The 22100-nt window shown below is 38.7% G+C and overlaps 1 protein-coding gene across 1 annotated transcript in view; it reads left to right on the forward strand.

Moving 5' to 3' along the window:
- Positions 1-11049: 11049 nt before the first annotated feature.
- Positions 11050-22100, forward strand: part of LOC107598818 (protein FAM19A5-like) — a 54574-nt gene continuing 43523 nt past the window's right edge. The window contains exon 1 of the mRNA XM_016290249.1: positions 11050-11486. Coding sequence (XP_016145735.1) covers positions 11378-11486 — 109 coding nt within the window. The 5' untranslated portion in view covers positions 11050-11377. The remainder of the gene's footprint in view (positions 11487-22100) is intronic.

A 22100-nucleotide genomic window follows, 5' to 3' on the forward strand; every position in this document is an offset into this window, starting at 1 on the left:
CGGCCAGTAGCTGCTACTGCAAAATGACTTTCTGTGCAAGATCCTCTAGAGGGCAGAATCGCACTGCTCATGAGGTTTAGTAGCATTCAGCACATTATAATTTCTCAACACGTTGAAATGGTGAATAAATTGCAAGGGATATTTTCCCCTTTTCTTTCTCTCAATCGCTGATTTACCATTGAAGTATCGATCTGCCTTCAAAACGTACAGATAGCATATGCAGTCGTTGGAGGATTTATTTTTTGGGGCAAATTGTCATTTAGGTGCTTGACCTTTATAAAACGTTGATTGTCAGACTCAGAAGGTCAAACTAAATAATATATGAGCTGTTTTATTTTATAGTCATTTTATCCACCTTATACTGCAACACGGAAGTAATTTTCTGTGAATGTGCGAGACTTCCGTAAAGTTAGGTAAATAACTAGAAGACAAAAGTGCAGTAAACGGTAAAACTGTGCTACAAACAAGTGTTTATAATTACGACAATACATTAAAATGATATGACAGGAAATACCAGTTTGAAATATCAAGCAGCATAACAAGATGTAAAAAGCTAAAAAAAATAAAAATAAAATAAAAACATTTACTAGCTGTAAAGCTAAAAATAATTGGAAGTGAATGAAGCCTGGCAAATTCATGTTACACATGTTCAAGCCTGACTGACTGTTTTGCGATTTTTATTAATTAATTAATTAATTATTTTGAAAATGCCTAGCAATAAACATCAAAATTGATTAAATTAATCCAATTAAAAATAAAATAAATGTCACATCTAGCTACAACTACTACTAACGGCAAGCAAATAAGTGCAAAAAAATCACCTTTTGGTCAGGCAAGGGACAATAATTGTCTGAACCAGAGCAGGAAAATAAAGAAGTAGTAGTAGTTGTTCTCTTTGACCGGTGGTCCTCTCATTAGTTTTGGCAAGGCCTTCCCAACAGTGGCCGAGGCACAGGGGTACCATTGACCTTGACGGCAGGAGTCCCGTGTTAAACACTAATGAGAGAGACGTTCCCAAGCTTGTCTACAGTGCTGGCCCGATCAAACAAAGGGGAAGTGGTCTAAAAATAAACTGAACACATTAATGAGTGATCTTCAGGTAGCAAAGGCAGTGCTCTTTGTTTGTTCTTCAGTGAAGATGTGGATTTGTACTTGCTGCTGGCAATCCAGAATGGGCTTCTGGTTGAAATAATGAAGATTTGTCCCTTTTGACCTGCTGTTTGGAACACTTACATCTGGAAATTGCTCTCCGAGGCTAATCCTCAACCTTTTCCTTTTTAAATTGAAATTCTTGACATGATCCCTTTGAGAAGGTAAGAATCTAGGAGATGTGCCAGCACACACACAAAAAAGGCAGCCTTGAGAATAAGACAATACACCACTCATGTTCCAAGCCCTCCACGGGCAAGAAGAAAAAGTGGCAAATTCAAGCAACAATTAATTTGCACAATATAATCCACTTCTATTCCCTGCCAGCAGGATTTATGCCAACTCTGCACATGAGAGCCATGAGGCTCTCTCTGGGCAGGAACAATTTCATCAGCCCTCCATGATTGATGAGGAGAGCAATGAATCTCTGGAGCAACAAGGCAGAAACAGCCTTTCCCTCTCTCACAGTCACTGTCACCTCTGTTTCCCTGGCGATTTCCTGCTTTCTGCGAGTCTTCTGCTCTCGTCACTCTCCGTCATTTCATTCCGGCCTGCTCTTTTTCTTGTCTGGGCCAATGTGCTTAGCATATTGTCTTATGTACACAGATAACAGATCTAGTTAGTGAGATAATTGTCGTCAGTCATACTAAATGTAGTTAGTCACAATGTAATAGGGGGCAATATTCATTTAGAAAAGGATTTAAAGCCACACAAAAGCAATTTGTTCTTCATTTAAAAAGTTTTGTAGATAAAAAATTAATCGTACTTTTGAAAAGAGATGACATGAAGAGACTCTAGTCTTGTTAGTAGCCTAATAAAAGTTTCCTTTATATATATGGAGCAGGTTGCCACATGGGGGCAACCATTTTGAGAGCACAAAATCAGCCTACACAAGATTTATCTTGGTATCCCCTATTTTTTGGAAACTTTCACTGTTGGAATATATTAACGGTGTCTGCGAATAGTGCATCTCTATGGAAGCTTTTTTCTTGCAATTTTTTTTCAGTCAGAATTGTGAGATATAAACACAGGACTGTGAAATACAAACTCGCAGTTGCAAGAAAAAAAATTTAATTGTGGGATAAAAAGTTGCAATTACCTTAAAAAAAGAATTATGAGAGGTAAATTTAGAATTCAGATAAAAAAGTCAAAATTGCAAGATATAAACTTGGAATTGTGAGTAAAAAGTCAGAATATTCAGAATTCTGAAGAGTTTTTATCTCGCAATTCTGACTCCTTTCCTCAGAATTGTGAGTTTATATCTCACAATTCAGAATTTTTACAGGAGGTTAAAGAGCTGGCTGTCTGGTGCAGTCTTAACAACCTGGAGCTCAACATGCTCAAAACAGTGGAGATGATTGTGGACTTCAGGAGGAACCCCCCCCCCTGCACTCCCCCTACTCACCATCATGGACAGCACTGTGGCTGAAGTGGAGTCATTTAGATTTCTGGGCACCACAATCTCTCAGGACCTGAAGTGGGACACTCACATCGACTCCATTGTTAAAAAGGCCCAACAAAGGTTGTACTTCCTTCGCCAGCTGAGGAAATTCAACCTGCCACAGGAGCTGCTGAAACAGTTCTACTCAGCCGTCATCGAGTCTGTTCTGTGCACTTCAATAACTGTCTGGTTTGGTTCAGCTACAAAATCAAACGTCAGAAGACTACAGAGAACGGTTCGGACTGCTGAACGGATTATTGGTGCTCCCCTGCCCACCACCAAGAACTGTACACATCTAGAGTGAGGAAAAGGGCTCAGAAAATCACTTTGGATCCCTCACATCCAAGCCATCTTCTTTTTGAACTTTTGCTGGTCGGTGCTACAGAGCACCGAATACCAGGACAGCCAGGCACAAGAACAGTTCCTTTCCCCAGGCAATCAACCGCATAAACAGTTAAATGTTCTCCCATTGTGCAATAAAAATATGTGCAATAACCTTATACTTATTTTTCATCCTAGTACATTCCTACAACTTTATTTTTTTATTCTATTCATATTCTATTTGATCTATAGCACACCTCTACATATCTATTCTTTTTTTTGTGGTTTATTTATATTTATACATATGTGTATTTTATTCACATCTTATTTTTATTATCTGTGTGTTTTGTCTCTGTGTACTGGAAGCTTGTGACACTAAAACAAATTTCTTGTATGTGCAAACATACTTGGCAATAAAGCTCTTTCTGACTGACTTTTGATACAGGAGGGACTCATGTTGGCGTTATCCAACACACGTCCAAATTTAGCTCCATTATTAAAATGACTATAATCCATCAAAGCAAATCAGCCCTGCGCTTGCTTTCACTGTAATAGAGGGACAGTTCACAATGAGGACTTTGACCTTACATGCCATTAAAACGATGATTCAAGGAACAAACTTTACGATTTCAAAAGCTGTAGAAAATAAAAGTGAATTTTTCAGCAGTTCAGTCTGGCTAGCTCGGGGTTGGCCTCAGATGCCATGACTGATTTATGAGGTACGTACTCGCCTCACTGACACCTCCTACTTCTACACTTCCTCCATCTCAAACAAATCAACTTATCTTTATTGTGGAGTCAATATATCTGACACTTACAAATTTTATTGTTATATATTAGGCCTTTTTTAATTTCATTTGATTATTTAATTCAATGTGATGTTTCTAATACAAATCTCAGTTTAATTTTATTCTGTAAGTATGATGTTTATGTTCCGATAGAAATCTCATTGCTCTGGTCACACTGTTTGAACAACTGTTGTCTTATATTTTTCTTTTAGAGCTCACCTGACTTAACAGCTTTTTGGGTGCAAAGGTTACTTCAGACCTTTCAGTTGAGAATAATGTTCCTGGGAATACAAAGACCAAGGTTGATCATTGCCGCAGTGCCCTCCAATTGTATGAACACACATCTAGTGCCCTGCTGACACTCCAGGAGAAAAAGGACTGATAAGAGTGAAGAGATAAAGAAGAATGGCAGCTAGGAGGGTCCTCTGGGCAGGCAACCAATTACTGATGACAGCATCAGATTGTGTGTGGTCTCTTTCACCATCAAAAGACAAAACTCCCTTGACGACTGGCCACAAAAGGACCAAGGACACCCCGCTCAAGACACGCTGGAAGGAAGAAGAAGAGCCATTTTGGAGTCTGAAAAGTTCTCTTGAGTCATTTGACCGTTGCAGAGAAGGTCCCGTCAGGCTTTCTGTCCCCATCTCACTTCATAAACACCAAGAGAGTCTCTGCATAACATCTAAGAGCAGACAGTCCCGATTAACATCCGTTTGAGCAGAAAACAGGAAGACAGATACCAAAATAATGACGTACAGCTGTTTAATGAAATGTGTCTTATTCCAGTTAATGTTTTGCCTTTGGCTACTGGTCTTGATTCTTGAATATTGATATCTTGAATATACTTGTTTTTTATAACAAGATTAATTTTTTGAAAGAACTCTCACCAAGACTGCATTATAAAAAAAAAAGTTTAAAAAAAATACAGTATAACAGTGATATTGTCTATTATTATTACAGTTTAAAATAACTGTTTTTATATTTTTTTAAAAGTAATTTATTTCTGTGATGCAAAGGTCAATTTTAATCAGTCATTACTCTTCAGTGTCCCTTGATCCTTCAGAAATCATTCTAATATGCTGATTTGCTTAAGAAACATTTCTTGTTATTATCAATGTTGAAAACAGTTGTGCTGCCTAATATTTTAGTGGAAATAGTTACACATTTAGGATACTTTAATGAATAGTCAAATAGAATAGTAGTAAAATAGAATTATTTTGCAACACTATGAATGTTTTTACTGTCATATTTGATCTTTTTTTTTTGTTAAACTTTTGAACTAACGTATTAATACTTGCGACAAAATCACATACTTAAGACAATTTATATTGCAAACTTTAGTGTAAACAGGTTATCAAACACTCACCTCATCTTCTATATTTTGGACAAACATTTATATTTCATATTGTAGGATGCTTAAAAAGCAGTTTTGATAGCGCACCTACACTTACTTACAGTTGTCTATCCACATTAACCTTGGATAGAGAAAACAAATTTAACATGGGAACATTTGGAAAATTTTTTGCGCTACTTCCAAGGACTCAATTTAATGCGGAAATAAACAAGCCAAGTTTTTATCTGAATGCATTTTGCAAATAGATAGCACTTAAACTGCAGAAGGCACAGTCAGACTTTAAAACCTTGGGAGCCAGATCATGTAGGCCTATGCTACCATCCATTTGACACGCTACGTCAATGTAAATGGTTTTTAACAAAGCACTCTATGAAGAAATAATGAACAGGAGATACAGGAATGATATTATAACTCCCCGTTATTTCATTCCAAACAGTCTCAGGATAATAAACAATTCTGTTTAATTCAAAACAAGTAATGAGAAAGGGACACAAGCGCAATTAAGTCCAAACTACACAACCATAATAACGACATAACATTCGGTAATAACTGGTTGCATAATCACATTAGATGTTAGATTCATTTCAACAGGCTGTATGAAGACATACTTCCTGTCAGTCACTCATGGTTAATCCATTTCATAAGCAGAGTGACAAGGACCTTGACTGCTCCCTCAGGCCCTATCAGATCGGTGTTGTGCATCCTCAATCCTTCTTGCGGCACACGTTGCTTTGAAGGTTCCTAGCTCTTAAGTGGCTGAGTAATGTTCTTCTCTCATGACATCTCCTTGCCCCTTCCACTAAACGCAGTATATTGTCTCCTCGGTGAAACCGCATGACGCTCACTCACATGCACTGACAAACAATTTTGATACGTGTCCTGAAAGAAAACAAACCGAGTAGTCACTCATGAAACTTTAATGAGCTGTAAAACAAGAAAATACATGCCTGTTAGAAAAGAGTCTGGACTCACTCGCTACGTTACAGGTACCAACTGTGAAAAGAGAAATAGTAATTCATGGTATTATAATACAGGTCGCTTGTTTCTGAACAACAAGAAGAGGAAAGTTGGTGCTGAAGGTCAGTAATCTCCACTCTCTGGGGTCTCAGAAAGCTGGGATGCTGTGATGGAAAGGAATGAAAAATTATACAATACAAAATATTTCTTCTCCTTTCCTTCGGCAGGGTGCTTTGAAGTAGTTGTGATTTCCCTCGGGGGTCGCCGGGGGCCAGGGGTGGACAGTGAGGGGTTTCGAAAGAGGTGGGTTGAGGGCTGTCTGCTATTGTACACAATCATCTGAGCAGCCCAGCAACCCAAGCTGTAGGACTTTGAATTATAGACATGTGCCAGACACCGGCGTCAACTCTCTGCCCCAGGAACCACCCACACTTGAGCTATTGATCCTTCAAAGGGATGAAACTTAGCATGTCATAAATAAAACCATCAAAGACCGTCATCTCTCACGTGGATGACGTAGGAAAACAAGGCTTTCCCATGAGGAAACAAGTGCTGAAGGCTGACTTAATCAGATTGCCCGCTATCCATCCTTCGTTAGTGTGTATTTTGATGCATTCAAGTTATGTCGGAAAGATAGTATATGCAAGTTGAAAGCACACGAACGCCACCACAATATTGTAATTACCAGTGGAAAATTTTGAACTTCCTTTAAATGAATGGTTCACCCCATAATAAATATTTGATAAAACATTTACCCCAAAACATAGATGAGTTCCTTTCTTCATCGGAATACAAATTTAGCATTACATCACTTGATCACTAATGGATCCTCTGCAGATAAAATGCTAGCCCTCTATCTATAATACTGCTTTCTCTAGTGAAAAAGTCACCTTGTCTGAATCAGAGGAGAAATACACACAGATCAAGCACTGTTTATAAGCGAAAACACTCCAGTACAGTTCTAACAAATATGTTGGTGGATTTTAATGTGAGAGAACAACAGGAGATGGACTTTTTCACTGCAGGAAGTATTATGGACTCGTATTTTGGCCAAAGTTTAAAGTTAAATGTCTTAATGATGGACTTCTCACAAACATGCAGCTTTTCAAAAGATGCTATTTCTTGTGGATTATTGTGATGTTTTTATCAGGTGTTTGGACTCATTCTGATGGCACCCATTCACAGCAGAGGACCCACTGGTGAGCAAGTGATACAATGATAACTTTCTCCAAATGTTCCTATGAAGAGACAAACTAATGTACATCATGGATGGCCTGAGGGTGATTACATTTTGTTACGGGTTGGTGAGGTACACACACACACACACGAGGACGAAGGAGATATACAAAAAGGTATTTTAATCAGCAAATTCAGGAGACAGGCAAGTAGACCAACATTACATAAACGAGAACGGACTCCGATCAAGGGAAAACTGAGAGTATTTGTAGGGGAGCAAACGAAAGAACTAGTGAGTTTGATAATTAATCAAACACAGGTGAACGACATGACAATCAGGAGCCAAAGTAAAACTAGGTCACAGGGGAACAGAAACTGAAAACAGAACAAAAACTAAACATAACCCTAACATTACTCCCCCCTCCCGGAAGGCACGTCCCGCGCCGTAACAGTACCACCGGGGAGGGGGGGCGATATTCTAATTAATTATTGATCCAGGGCGGATCAGGGAGCTCCGGGAGCCATGGCGGAGCCAGCAGTTCAGGTCCCCATGGCGGAGCAGGCAGTTCAGGTCGCCAGTGGCGGATCAGGAGACCATGGTGGATCCTCCGTGGCCTTGATTGGCTCGGCCACAGGTATATGCCCTCCCAAAATCTTAGGGAAATCTAGGAATCCTGGGGGTCGCTCTGGAGGAGCCGGTTCTTGAGGGCGCTCTGGAGGCGAAAGAGGGCTGGAAAGGACCAGCGGAGGCGAAGGAGACGAAAGAGAGCTGGACGGGACCAGCGGAGGCGAAGGGGACGAAAGAGAGCTGGACGGGACCAGCGGAGGCGAAGGAGACGAAGGAGGCTCAGAGAAGCGTGTTAGAGGCTTCTGGGGTGAGGACGGGTACCGAGAACCCCGGGGGCAGCGCCATGTCCATTATCGCCGATTGACAAGCTTTAAATGCATATTTTGTTTATAAATGTAGAATTGTGTATTTAGGCGAAGGAGACGAAAGAGAGCTGGACGGGACCAGCGGAGGCGAAGGAGACGAAAGAGAGCTGGACGGGACCAGCGGAGGCGAAGGAGACGAAAGAGAGCTGGACGGGACCAGCGGAGGCGAAGGAGACGAAAGAGAGCTGGACGGGACCAGCGGAGGCGAAGGAGACGAAAGAGAGCTGGACGGGACCAGCGGAGGCGAAGGAGACGAAAGAGAGCTGGACGGGACCAGCGGAGGCGAAGGAGACGAAGGAGGCTCAGAGAAGCGTGTTAGAGGCTTCTGGGGTGAGGACGGGTACCGAGAACCCCGGGGGCAGCGCCATGTCCATTATCGCCGATTGACACGCTGGAGCGAGCTCTGGGGCTGGAGCCCTTCCCGGGCAGAACTGGGGATCAGGAGCCCTTCCCGGGCTTAACTGGGGATCAGGAGCCCTTCCCGGGCTTAACTGGGGATCAGGAGCCCTACCCGGGCTTAACTGGGGATCAGGAGCCCTACCCGGGCTTAACTGGGGATCAGGAGGGCGCTCTGGAGGAGCAGGCACAGCAAAGCGCTTTTGAGGAGTTGGTACTGGAGCAAGTGCCACATGAACGTCCGGCGGGCTTGACTTCGGAGCGGCCGGCCATCTTGACTGGTGAGAGCCCGGCGCTCCTGGGTTGAAGACTCCGGCGGAGCTTCGGAGCTTCATTTGGGGTTAGGCAGGCGGTAGGAGCCGTTGGAGTGGTATGTGGAGGTTCTCGGCGTGGGGTGAGCTGGGGAGATGCGGTGCATTCCTGCGGGAGTTGGATGAGGAGGCTTGGGAAGTCTCATTACTTCCTCAACTTCCATATAAGAGCCATTTAGGAATAGTACGAGATTAATCAGCTTGATCAAAGATCGCAGCGGATTATTTCGTCATCCAACCCCAGCAGGAAGCACGCACCTAGAGCGGCGTCGTGCCAACTCACCCACGCGCACACACACGCGCGCACACACACACACGCGCACACACACGCGCGCGCACACACACGCACACACACACGCGCACACACACACACACACGAAGGAGATATACAAAAGGTATTTTAATCAGCAAATCCAGTAGACAGGCAAGTAGACCAACATTACATAAACGAGAATGGACTCCGACTAAGGGAAAACTGAGAGTATTTGTTGGGGAGCAAACGAAAGAACTAATGAGTTAATTAATCAAACACAGGTGAACGAAATGACAATTAGGAGCCAAAGTAAAACTAGGTCACAGGGGAACAGATAAACGGAAAACACAATGAAAACAGAACAAAAACTAAACATAACCCTAACACATGTTCAGAGAATTGTCATTTTTAGGTGATCTATTCCTTTGAGAACAGAGTTTGCTAGTTGGGGGCGTGTCAGTGAGTACATTTGTTGAAATCGATGAAATTATATATTTAAAAATTTCATTTACAATAAAATTAAGTTACATGTACAAAGTGTTGTAGGCTACAATTACTACAATTTAATTTGCAAAACCTTGAATAAAAACATAAAGCAAAAACACATGTGATGTGCATTCTTTATTTATCTATTTTTATCTTAATTTATTTATCATTAAAAGTAGAGTTAAGTAGAGGGTTTTTTTTCAACCAAGTGACATAGCCGGCGTCGTATGACCTCACAACTCATAAATACGAACTTCTCAGAAGGACTTGAATGTACTATTTCAATTTCATGTTTGAGACTAGTCAGGTTCATCTAAAGGGATTGAATATTATTTACGGACAGCACTTTTCCTAAGTGCCAAATCAAAGAGGTTTTCATTTCCTCTGGTCTCTGCTTGGATATTATGTTGGTGTCCACAGCTTGAGGTGATGTTGAATGCAGAGGCTTATCACAGGGAAAAACGCTATGTAATGCTGTGAATACTAAAATGCACACAGTGAGATAAATGCATAGCGGATCAACGACAAATGCGGATGTCTGAGATGATAAACAGAAGAAATCTTGTAAAAATGTAGTTCAAGATGCAAGTGCCAAGATTTTAAAATGGGGTCTTTATATTTAAGTTGACTTCATACATTTTTTGAAGTGTTTATGACATTTTCAACAGAATTTTTGATTTATTGGATCTAAACCGTCAGGTCCCATAACCATCAAATAAAAAAAAACTTTAAAAAACTTTCTTTGCACCTACTTTATTACTAAACACACAGGCACAGACACACTGCTATTCCCAGGTTCATTATAGGTGTAATGATTTTTATAGGCTACTGTACAAACTGTATTCTCTATCCCCTAACCCTGACCCTAACCCTAACTCTACCCCACACACAAAACTTTCTGCATTTTTAAATTTTCAAAAAAACTTCATTCTGTATGATTTATAAGCTTGTTACTTCATGGGGACAAAAAAAAGGTCCCCACAAGGACAACATTTACTGTTGTTACTATCCTTGTGGGGACATTTGGTCCCCATAACGTAGGAAATACCAGGTAAACACACACACACAGACTCGCACGCTCGCACACACGTTTATATACAGTGCATATATCTCTGTAGCTATGTATAAAAGATCAATGTTTTATTGTCACATGACACCACATTGACTTTAAATTTATTGAACTGCATTAATTGGTATGAATTGCATTTAAAATATATTTTTAATGGAAATATCACCTTTTTGGAGTAGGCTAATGTTTTATGTAGCCTACTTAATTTGTCAAGTCAAACAAAATATCGTCGCTTACCTATAGAGAAAGAAATAGAGTATTATAAACGTTTCAGTCAGGTAGGCATAATTTGAATTCGCTTTATGGGGGAATAAGCTCAACAATCGATTCTCTCTCCTCTTCTCAGAATCAAACCCCCTTCACTTCACTTTTCCGTAGTCGCCAGATGAAACGGCAGCAGCGCTGCATCTGTCCAACTCAAATTTGAGATATTTCTTTTTTCAAGTTTTACAACTTGTAAACGTCGCAGTAACCTTTCTCTTTTTAATGTTTCTAGCTCTATAAGACACGATGTAGGCTATTTTTCTTTCCATGGTTACCGTGTCTCTAACACATCGCTTATGACCTACACAGCATCGCGAACAGGATCTTCTTCATTTGCGGTCTCATGCAGTGCTTCTCTCGCGCCGTTTCTCCCTCGTTTCTGTATGGCAACTTTGAGACGAACACCGAAGCGTGAATAGCTGCTGGCTATACGAGCCTGATTGGAGGCTAATTTGACTGGAAAATTGAGACCGACTTTGATGGCTTCGCCCTTTAGGAAGAGGAGTAGACAGTGGGATGCGTGGCTGACGATGTCCTCAACTTTCTGGCTTGTGCTGCTGTTTAGCGGTCTGCTGATCCTCTGCTGCGGTAAGCCTACACTGCTCTTTTGCCATTTATTCTCATAACTCGTCGACAATTAGGTAATTGTGAGTTCAGCAGCAATAATGAATGTGTCATATGATGAGTTCGATATGAAAAGAGGATCGAACATTTCACCCAAGCTGGATGAATGGATAGTTTTATACAAAATCCACCCCCCCCCCATCTTTAAATTGTGTTTAGACATTAATTCCATACCAACGATAGATAGATAGATAGTTTTTAGACAACCATTTCCTAATTTTACCCTCAGTTTCCTAATGCTGATAGATAGATAGATAGATAGACAGATAGATAGATAGATAGATAGTTTTTAGACAACCATTTCCTCATTTTACCCTCAGTTTCCTAATGCTGATAGATAGATAGATAGATAGATAGATAGATAAATAGTTTTTAGACAACCATTTCCTCATTTTACCCTCAGTTTCCTAATGCTGATAGATAGATAGATAGATAGATAGATAGATAGATAGTTTTTAGACAACCTTACCCTCAGTTTCCTAATGCTGATAGATAGATAGATAGATAGACTCTAAAAAACACTGGGTTGTTTTTAACACAAGGGCTGGGTAAATATAGGACAGAGCACATGTTGGGTTAATTTTGCCCAGCAAATTGGGTTGTTTGTTTAACCCAGCATAATCAGTGCTTGAAGTGGGCCGGTATGTGCCCATTTTCGACCCCCTGCCAAATTATTACCCCTCTAGCTGAAATCGCTATCTGATTGCCTAATCCTAACCCCACCTCTAATCCTCTAAAAAAAAGTGAATTAGTGACTTAAGCCCAGATGTTAGTAAAATAATTATATTCAGCGTGCATTTGGCTTAAAGCAAGAGTGTTTTATAATGAACGCTGATTATGCACGCGGAGGTCAGAGATTTAGCGATTCTGAATGGATCCCAATAGTAGTAAAGGCAGGCGATTTAGTGGTCTTTGGCGTCTCCCTGTGGTCCTGTTTGGTATTTCAGCTTGACTTGTGCTAATTTGTATTGAAAACTTTTATCTATTCTAATTAATTATTGATTGATTGATTGTGGCACTATAAATACATTTTGAATTATTACAAAAAAGTACTTATTTATTTAATATAAATAAATAAAAAAATAAATGTCATAAATTTTAAAAGATAGATAGATAGAAAATCTATCAATGTTTCCACAAAAATCTTAAGCAGCACAAATGTTTCAACGAGTTTTAACAGTGATAATAAAAAGAAATGTTTTTTAAGCGTCAAATAAGCATATTAGAATGATTTCTGAAGGATCATGTGACACTGAAGACTGTCATCAAGACTAAATTACATTTTAAAATGTATTTAAAAAGCAAGCTGTTATTTTAAATTGCAATAATATTTCAAAATAGTTTTTAAATTTTAATAATATTTCACAATATTACTGTTGTTACTATTTTTGACCAAATAGAGAGAGCATAAGAGACTTCTTTCAAAAGCTTTTAAAAATGTGTGTTTTATATACATAATTTAATAAAGCAATATTTCTCTAGAACTAAAAACAATAAACGGTTTTAAATAATTAAAAGGGGGGTTTCATGCACAAACTGAAATATTTCAAGAGAGAAATAAATACACAAAAATACACCGTTTATACTTATTAATTATGGTAAAATAGTCCAATTATATTGTTTTTTTTGGGGGGGGGGGGGGGGGGGGGGGGGGGTACCGGCACTTATTTTTTTCCACTTCAAGCACTGAGCATAATGGTTTGATTTAACCCAGCTAAAGGGTTGTTTCATTTTTACTATAATAACTTAAATTCTCAAAACATTTGTAAAATAATCCACACAACCACTGGTTTGCATGATAATTTCCTTTATTTTCCTTTATTTATTTACAGCATTGTTTATATCCTTTTTAATAGGTATATATTGCCTATACTGAAACTCGTTTAGCAAACATTATAAGTAAAAATTTAATATTAAACAGAAGTAATTCACGTGTAATCAACCAGTCTCTGTTATTCTGTTTCCACCTTAATGGCGCTGGTTCTCGTGCCCGAGCTGGAGTCGTGTTCGGCGGGGAACTGTTTATGGCTAAGACCGCCGCCCTGCGACTGCCTCCATAACCTGCCCATAAACAAACAGTAAACCACACTGAGGACATATTTTAACTTCAAAAGTATTTATATTCTGTATCTTTATGAAAATAATAGTTTATTTTAAGCAAAGCATCAGGCTTTTCCATCACGCAAAAAGACCGACGCGATGCTCATTTAGGTGATTCACACCACACGCCTGTATGATGCTTTGCATACAATTGAACAATATACAGCACAGTAACGATTTTATAGGTAACATAAAATGTACGCAAACCTGTATTTTACCAAAAAAAATGCATCAATTCGATGGTGCTTAGAACTGCTCTCTCCTGAAGAAGACGCAAAATCCCCATGGTAAATAACTCAACCACTGGGTTACGACTGACCCAGGATCTGAGTAACACAAAAACTACCCAAACATTGGGTTGTTAACAGTTTACCTAGGAGCTGGGTAACACTAAAACTACCCAAACACTGAAAAAATCCCCCCCCCCCCTTCAAAAAAAAAGCCAGCATTTGGGTTAAAAAAAGAACCCAGGATTTTTTAGCGTGTAGATAGATAGATAGACATTAATTCCCACACTTTTCCCTCACTTTTACCAACAATAAATAGATATGGATAGACACATATGGATAGACAGATAGACAAACAGAAATACAGACAGATAGATAGATAGACCGACAGAGAGACAGACAGGCAGACAGATAGAGATATAGATAGATAGATTTTAGACATTCATTTCTAATTGCTAATGGATGAATGGATAAATACTTTCTAGCCATTAATTCCCTCACTTTTAACAACTATAAATATATCAATAGAGCAACAGATAGATAGTCAGACAGACAGACAACACACAAACATATATATATATATATATATATATATATATATATATATATATATATATATATATATATATATATTACAGTTCAAGAGAAAATAAATAAAAATAAATGTCATAAATTTTAAAAGATAGATAGATAGAAAATCTATCAATGTTTCCACAAAAATCTTAAGCAGCACAAATGTTTCAACGAGTTTTAACAGTGATAATAAAAAGAAATGTTTTTTAAGCGTCAAATAAGCATATTAGAATGATTTCTGAAGGATCATGTGACACTGAAGACTGTCATCAAGACTAAATTACATTTTAAAATGTATTTAAAAAGCAAGCTGTTATTTTAAATTGCAATAATATTTCAAAATAGTTTTTAAATTTTAATAATATTTCACAATATTACTGTTGTTACTATTTTTGACCAAATAGAGAGAGCATAAGAGACTTCTTTCAAAAGCTTTTAAAAATGTGTGTTTTATATACATAATTTAATAAAGCAATATTTCTCTAGAACTAAAAACAATAAACGGTTTTAAATAATTAAAAGGGGGGTTTCATGCACAAACTGAAATATTTCAAGAGAGAAATAAATACACAAAAATACACCGTTTATACTTATTAATTATGGTAAAATAGTCCAATTATATTGTTTTTTTTGGGGGGGGGGGGGGGGGGGGGGGGGGGTACCGGCACTTATTTTTTTCCACTTCAAGCACTGAGCATAATGGTTTGATTTAACCCAGCTAAAGGGTTGTTTCATTTTTACTATAATAACTTAAATTCTCAAAACATTTGTAAAATAATCCACACAACCACTGGTTTGCATGATAATTTCCTTTATTTTCCTTTATTTATTTACAGCATTGTTTATATCCTTTTTAATAGGTATATATTGCCTATACTGAAACTCGTTTAGCAAACATTATAAGTAAAAATTTAATATTAAACAGAAGTAATTCACGTGTAATCAACCAGTCTCTGTTATTCTGTTTCCACCTTAATGGCGCTGGTTCTCGTGCCCGAGCTGGAGTCGTGTTCGGCGGGGAACTGTTTATGGCTAAGACCGCCGCCCTGCGACTGCCTCCATAACCTGCCCATAAACAAACAGTAAACCACACTGAGGACATATTTTAACTTCAAAAGTATTTATATTCTGTATCTTTATGAAAATAATAGTTTATTTTAAGCAAAGCATCAGGCTTTTCCATCACGCAAAAAGACCGACGCGATGCTCATTTAGGTGATTCACACCACACGCCTGTATGATGCTTTGCATACAATTGAACAATATACAGCACAGTAACGATTTTATAGGTAACATAAAATGTACGCAAACCTGTATTTTACCAAAAAAAATGCATCAATTCGATGGTGCTTAGAACTGCTCTCTCCTGAAGAAGACGCAAAATCCCCATGGTAAATAACTCAACCACTGGGTTACGACTGACCCAGGATCTGAGTAACACAAAAACTACCCAAACATTGGGTTGTTAACAGTTTACCTAGGAGCTGGGTAACACTAAAACTACCCAAACACTGAAAAAATACCCCCCCCCCCTTCAAAAAAAAAAGCCAGCATTTGGGTTAAAAAAAGAACCCAGGATTTTTTAGCGTGTAGATAGATAGATAGACATTAATTCCCACACTTTTCCCTCACTTTTACCAACAATAAATAGATATGGATAGACACATATGGATAGACAGATAGACAAACAGAAATACAGACAGATAGATAGATAGACCGACAGAGAGACAGACAGGCAGACAGATAGAGATATAGATAGATAGATTTTAGACATTCATTTCTAATTGCTAATGGATGAATGGATAAATACTTTCTAGCCATTAATTCCCTCACTTTTAACAACTATAAATATATCAATAGAGCAACAGATAGATAGTCAGACAGACAGACAACACACAAACATATATATATATATATATATATATATATATATATATATATATATATATATATATATATATAGATTAATGGATGGTTGGATGAATAAATAGTTTTTAGACATTAATTCCCTCACTTTTTTAATTTATTTTTACCAACAATAGACTGATTTTTGGAAATTTTTTGGACTAATTTTTAAACATTAATTTTTCCACTTCCTCCCCAATTTTCTTACACTGATGGATGGATATACATTAATTCCCCTACTTTTCAATGCTACAAGAAAGACAGAGAGAGAGGGGGTGAGATAGGGAGATGTGCATGTAGTAACTACATTTCACCCAATCAGGTTCGGTCCCTCTATATGACCACATTACCGGTCTGGTGTTTGGGGACTCAGGAGTCAAGCCCCACTGTACTGTGGCTGTGGGAGTCTTTATTAGTGTTGTGTTGTCCTATCGATTGAATCTATAGCATTGCATTCAGTTAGAGGACACAGCAAACCCCCCCAAAAACAGACACTTCCTCCCCAGTGGCACTTTAGCAAATGGCCAAGACCCCTTAATCAGTTTTATTAGGGGATGTAGCATTTCTGGACCAGACACCCAGAGCCCATTGTAGCTTTCAGAAGGGCTGTATTCTTGTCTGAGTCCCCATTGCATATTGACTTGAGTACATTAAAATCTTTAGTTCTTCCTCAGACAGGCCAGTAAATGGAAATCTTTATTGATTGCTCTGTGGAAACAGCATTCACACACCGTTTTACCCCTTCAACAGATTTTAGGACTTTTAATGTGGGGGCCTAAGACAGCAAAATCATTTCATTAAGAGCAACAAGAATCTTTTTCCATGCATTTGTTGTTGCATTTGCTATTATCTCTTAAAAGCTAGAATGCACTAGCTGCACACTCGAGTCCATAACTCAAAATAAGCTTGGAGACAGGCCATCTGTTCTGTGCATACAAATAAAAGGCTATTTTACAAAACAACAACAACCCAAAATCTGTTTTCTAACCAGCAGCCGTAATGTTCAAACCAGTTGAATCAACCATTTTTCTGCATGACATTGACCACAAATTATTCATCCCAAAAATTCATAATATATTGAGTGTTGTGCTGAGTCAGAAGACAAAATAATGGCACTTTAAGGAGTCGTTATTCTAGAGCTGACACCGTACTCTTTTAATCCATCTATACTGTTCTCTGGCTTTTGAAAATCAAGTTATTCAATGGCTGTGATGACCAGCGGGGTGCGAGTGGCTCTTGACTTACAGGCTTATTATGCAGAGCACCTATAAGTCGCTCATGATGGAGTGCATGAAAGGAGCCATTTATTGTTTGTATTTCTATACATTAATCATGCTGTGCAGGCATGTGCTTTATTATGCATGTGATGAGGTGGTGTGAAGAACCCCAGCATTCTTCTAAACTTCCTTTCAAAGTTTAAAAATATTGAATTTCTAAGAACCATCCCCTCTAAAGTGCTTATGAGACATTGGATCCCTCTGACGTGCTGCTTCTTCACCGTTTTAAGAGCATGGATGGGACTCATTAAAATGGCTCTTCAGATGCAAAGGGTGGAAGAGACTCCCGAAGTAGCTGAACAGTTTGAAAGCCATAATGCTAACTTTGGATTTCCATTACATGAGCTTCAGCCCCCCTATAAAGGCGTTCCCCCAAGTGAACACTGAAGCAGATCATCCAGGAACTCTTTTCACTGGTTATTTAGAGAGATTTGCAAAACAACAGGTACTCACAGCTCCCATTTGTATTATATAAACAATTTTAAAATAAAAACAAAAGTACTGTTGGGGGAGCTACATTAAAGGGGTCATATTATGCGATTTAAATTTTTCCTTTCTCTTTGGAGTGTTACAAGCTCTTGGTGCATAAAGAAGATCTGTAAAGTTGCAAAGACTAAAGTCTCAAATCCAAAGAGATATTCTTTATAAAAGTTAAGACTTGTCCACGCCCTCCTAAAACGGCTGATTTAAACACGCCCCCACATGCCTACGTCACGAAGATTTGCATAACACCGCCCAAATGTTCACGCAAAGAAAGAAGGCATAACTTTTATTCTCGCTGTAGTATTGTTGTTGCCGCCAGCGCCATGTTGTGGAGATGCTGTGTGTTTAGTTGTGAAAGCGAAACTACTTTGTTTGGCCTTCCTAAAGAGGAGGATATCCGCTTTGTCATGCCTAGAGCTGATCTGTGCTGGTCGCTGAGGAAATACATCAACTTCGTCGAATCCGCCGGCCGCGCTGTTCTCAAGCCCGCCCACCTCCGCTCACTCAAGCCAATTTTATGGAAGACTGTTTCCTGAACCTGCAGAGTAGCATACAATGGGTCTGTGCTCAAAGGCTGTTCTATAAAGTGGGGCAGTTCCAACTTTGCAAGGACAGTCTGGCACTTCTGACTCACAGCCTGTAAGTACATTTTTTATATTTAAAGAATTTGCCACTGATGATTCAAATGCAAGTAGCGCTTGTTGTTTGTCGTTTCTCCGATCACAAATGCAGACATGGTTTTATGATTATGCGGCGCGATACGTAACGAAACGCATAAAAAGACAGTATAAGTCATTATAATCAGTAATTATGTCCCCACTGGATGCAACAAATGCCTAGTTTTTTAATGGGTTTTACTGGTTTTGTCTCGCCATGCCGGGAGACGGCATCACAGTGTGTTAAGGGGCGTAACATTTCCGTCACACGCTTGAGGTATTCGGCCAATCACGACGATTCCAACTGAGGGACACCCCCCCCCCCCCATTAGTTCAGAAACACTGATTCATTTAGGAACAACACAAGTGGCTGTCTTTGAGTGAGTCAATGAATCATTTACTCAACCGATTTGTTGAAATACAAAGATTAATTCAGAAACATTATGAATGAGTCACTGAATTGTTAAGTCAATCAATTTGTTCAGAAACACCGATTCATTCAAGAACAAAACAAGTGTCTTTGAGTGAGTCACTGAATCATTTACTCAACCAATTTGCTCAAATACACTGAATCAATCAGAAATGTTATGAATGAGTCACTGAATCATTCAGTCAATTGATTACCAAGGAATGCAAAAACTGCTCAAATAATTTATGAATGCAATGTAAGTCACTTTGGATAAAAGCTTCTGCAAAATAAAAGTGTTTTTTAAACTTTTCATTCTCATTTGAACAAACTGATTCACTAGAATAAAACTGAATGAACAGTTGAACAATTGAATTATTAAAACTGCTTACACAGTAGTACAGCGGGGTGCACACACAAAGCAACATTAAAAAGCAGTGATGTAGAGTTTTGACATGCTACTGCTCTACTCATTGCAAAAAGTAGCTACTACTTATTATTACATGTTTGTAAAACAATGGCACAATTGTCACTATGGAAAATATAGCAGTGTACATAAGGCTAAAACTGTACAGGAGGAAAAATGGCATAGTCATAGAAGGAAACAGTGTGCACTTAAATAAATGAACACACACACAGATACGTTCATACACAAAGAGCAAATCTAGTCACTTTGAAGATGAGAGAGCACAAAAGTATGCCTTGAGAAAAATGTCAAACTTACAGGACGTGACAAAGAAGTTTTTTAGTTTGCAAAATACTAATCGCCCGAGGCGCTACTGCACTGTGGGGGCAGGGCGAGCCTTTTCCCCTGTAAAGGAAGCACCCTTTCAGATAAAAAATTGGGGGAAAAGAGAAAATAATCAAAAACAGAAAATCAAACAAAAATAGATGGAAGAATTTATTTGGTCCAATGGTTCATAGCCGAGGAAATAAACTACTTTGGGAAAATAAACAAGTTTGACAGCAGCGCCAGGAAAGAAATATGAAAAGTCTGGCACGCAACAACTAAATGAGCTGCTATTTTAATAAAGCCGGCGGATAATGAAGCCGCTCAATTAATGTGGTTTATGGTGTAGTTCTTTTCCTCCGTTCGAACAATGCTCTGACATTAAAATACCTTCTACACTTCCACACAAGCCTGCGATAGATCAATCAGTCCGTTTGTTTGCAAAACCTATTGAGGGTGAGAAAAGAACGAGAGAGAACGAGACGGAAAAAGAGAGAGGGAATGAGTGTGTTTACAAGAGCTCATTCAACGGACACAGGGGAAGAGAAACCCTGAAGATATTTATTCAACTGGAGCAGTGTAATTCCAGCTGATACATTCATACATTTTGAAACATGGCTTTGTTAAGCTTCATTGGCCGTCTCTGGGAAACAGAATCTCTCTACTGCTCTATCCCTGAAACCTTGGTTTCTTGCTTTTGCTCTTTTTCTCAGGAGCAATAAATGTTAGATTGTATTGGCACTATATAGTCCTGGCCAAATCCTATTAATATGTGTTATATTAGGTTTTTTCGTGGCAATATCGAAAAGAATCTCTCTCATTCCCAACGTTCACCCTCCAAAACTTGCAGTGAGACGAGGTTCATCATCCGCAAATATAATGCTTTCAGAACAAAAGCATTGTTACATTTTCGGACAGAAGGTCACCGGTGTTTCGCGCCGCATGTAGACCGCAGCGTGACTCTCCTCCCTGCCGTCTGGCAGACCACTCTATCCACAGATTCGAGCTCACCCAGCTTAACTAAATCAAGTTCAATTTGAAAGCAGGAGACGTGCCAGGAGTGCCATTGTGTAAGTCTTGAATAATGTAAAGCAGCTGATGCCTTTGCTTGTTGTGGAATCTCTCTGTGGCTCAAATAATTTAAGAAAAGCTTTCACGAACCGCTCTTGCGGCAACGTCGGAATGCTTTCTCTGGTCTCTAAAACAAATTGTCGTATGCAAAGAGGCTGGCTGCCACCAAGGTCATTTCGTTCATTTACTCATCTATCTTTTTATCCCCCCTTTTTCTTCTAACCCCGCCTTCTCTGTGAGTATTTGTCGGTATTGACCTGCTTGTTTATAATCGGCTTTAACCTCAGGTAAGAACTTGAAATAGTATTGTTACCCTACATTTCATACATCTGTTTGTGATGATATACATGTACATTCATTTTTCATAAGCTCAATGAACGCTACCAGGTGTAAACCAGAAAAATCACTTTGTTCTGGAAGTTCCTGAGATGTTCTCCATAATCCCAGACACGCATTTCATTAATTCACACAAATTTAATGGAACAGAATGCACTGGTCTCGAGACGTGTCTGAAACTGTTTAAAACTTGGCACAATGTCATATACTCATGCATTGGGATGTTTAAACAACACTGAGACATCTGTTCATGAGTCAATGACAAATAAATAGAAAGATGTTTTAAAAATCTAGTTTAAAACGCATGCCAGATTCTAAGAAATGTACTCTTGTGTTTATGTTAGTTTCATATGTATTTGAAAAACACATTTTCAAGAAAAGTTGTTTAAAAAAGTGATTTAATGAATGCCATGTGGTATAACCAAGTTAAATGTTAAATGTTCACATCTTAATCATGTTCAAATAATGGTCAAAAAATATATATATAATATGACTTTTAATGAAGAAATATTAAGTTTTGGGGGCATCTCACCTCACAACATGAATTAACTTGGCCTCGTCATAAAAAGGTCAAATTATATTTTTCAAGACATCTATTGATCTTGACGCACAGTCATGACTGTCTCCAAGGGTACTGTATATGACATAATTTCCTGTCTTATTTTGCTTTCCCTGCATCTTTCAGCATATTGCTTTGCTTTCCCTGCTTTCTTTTTCAAATACTAATGAGCAGTATATATATATATATATATATATATATAACGGAAAGTATTCAGACCCCCTTCAATTTTTCACTCTTTGTTATATTGCAGCC

This window comes from Sinocyclocheilus grahami, unplaced genomic scaffold, assembly GCF_001515645.1.
Source record: "Sinocyclocheilus grahami isolate Dianchi unplaced genomic scaffold, SAMN03320097.WGS_v1.1 scaffold257.1, whole genome shotgun sequence".
NCBI lineage: Eukaryota > Metazoa > Chordata > Actinopteri > Cypriniformes > Cyprinidae > Sinocyclocheilus > Sinocyclocheilus grahami.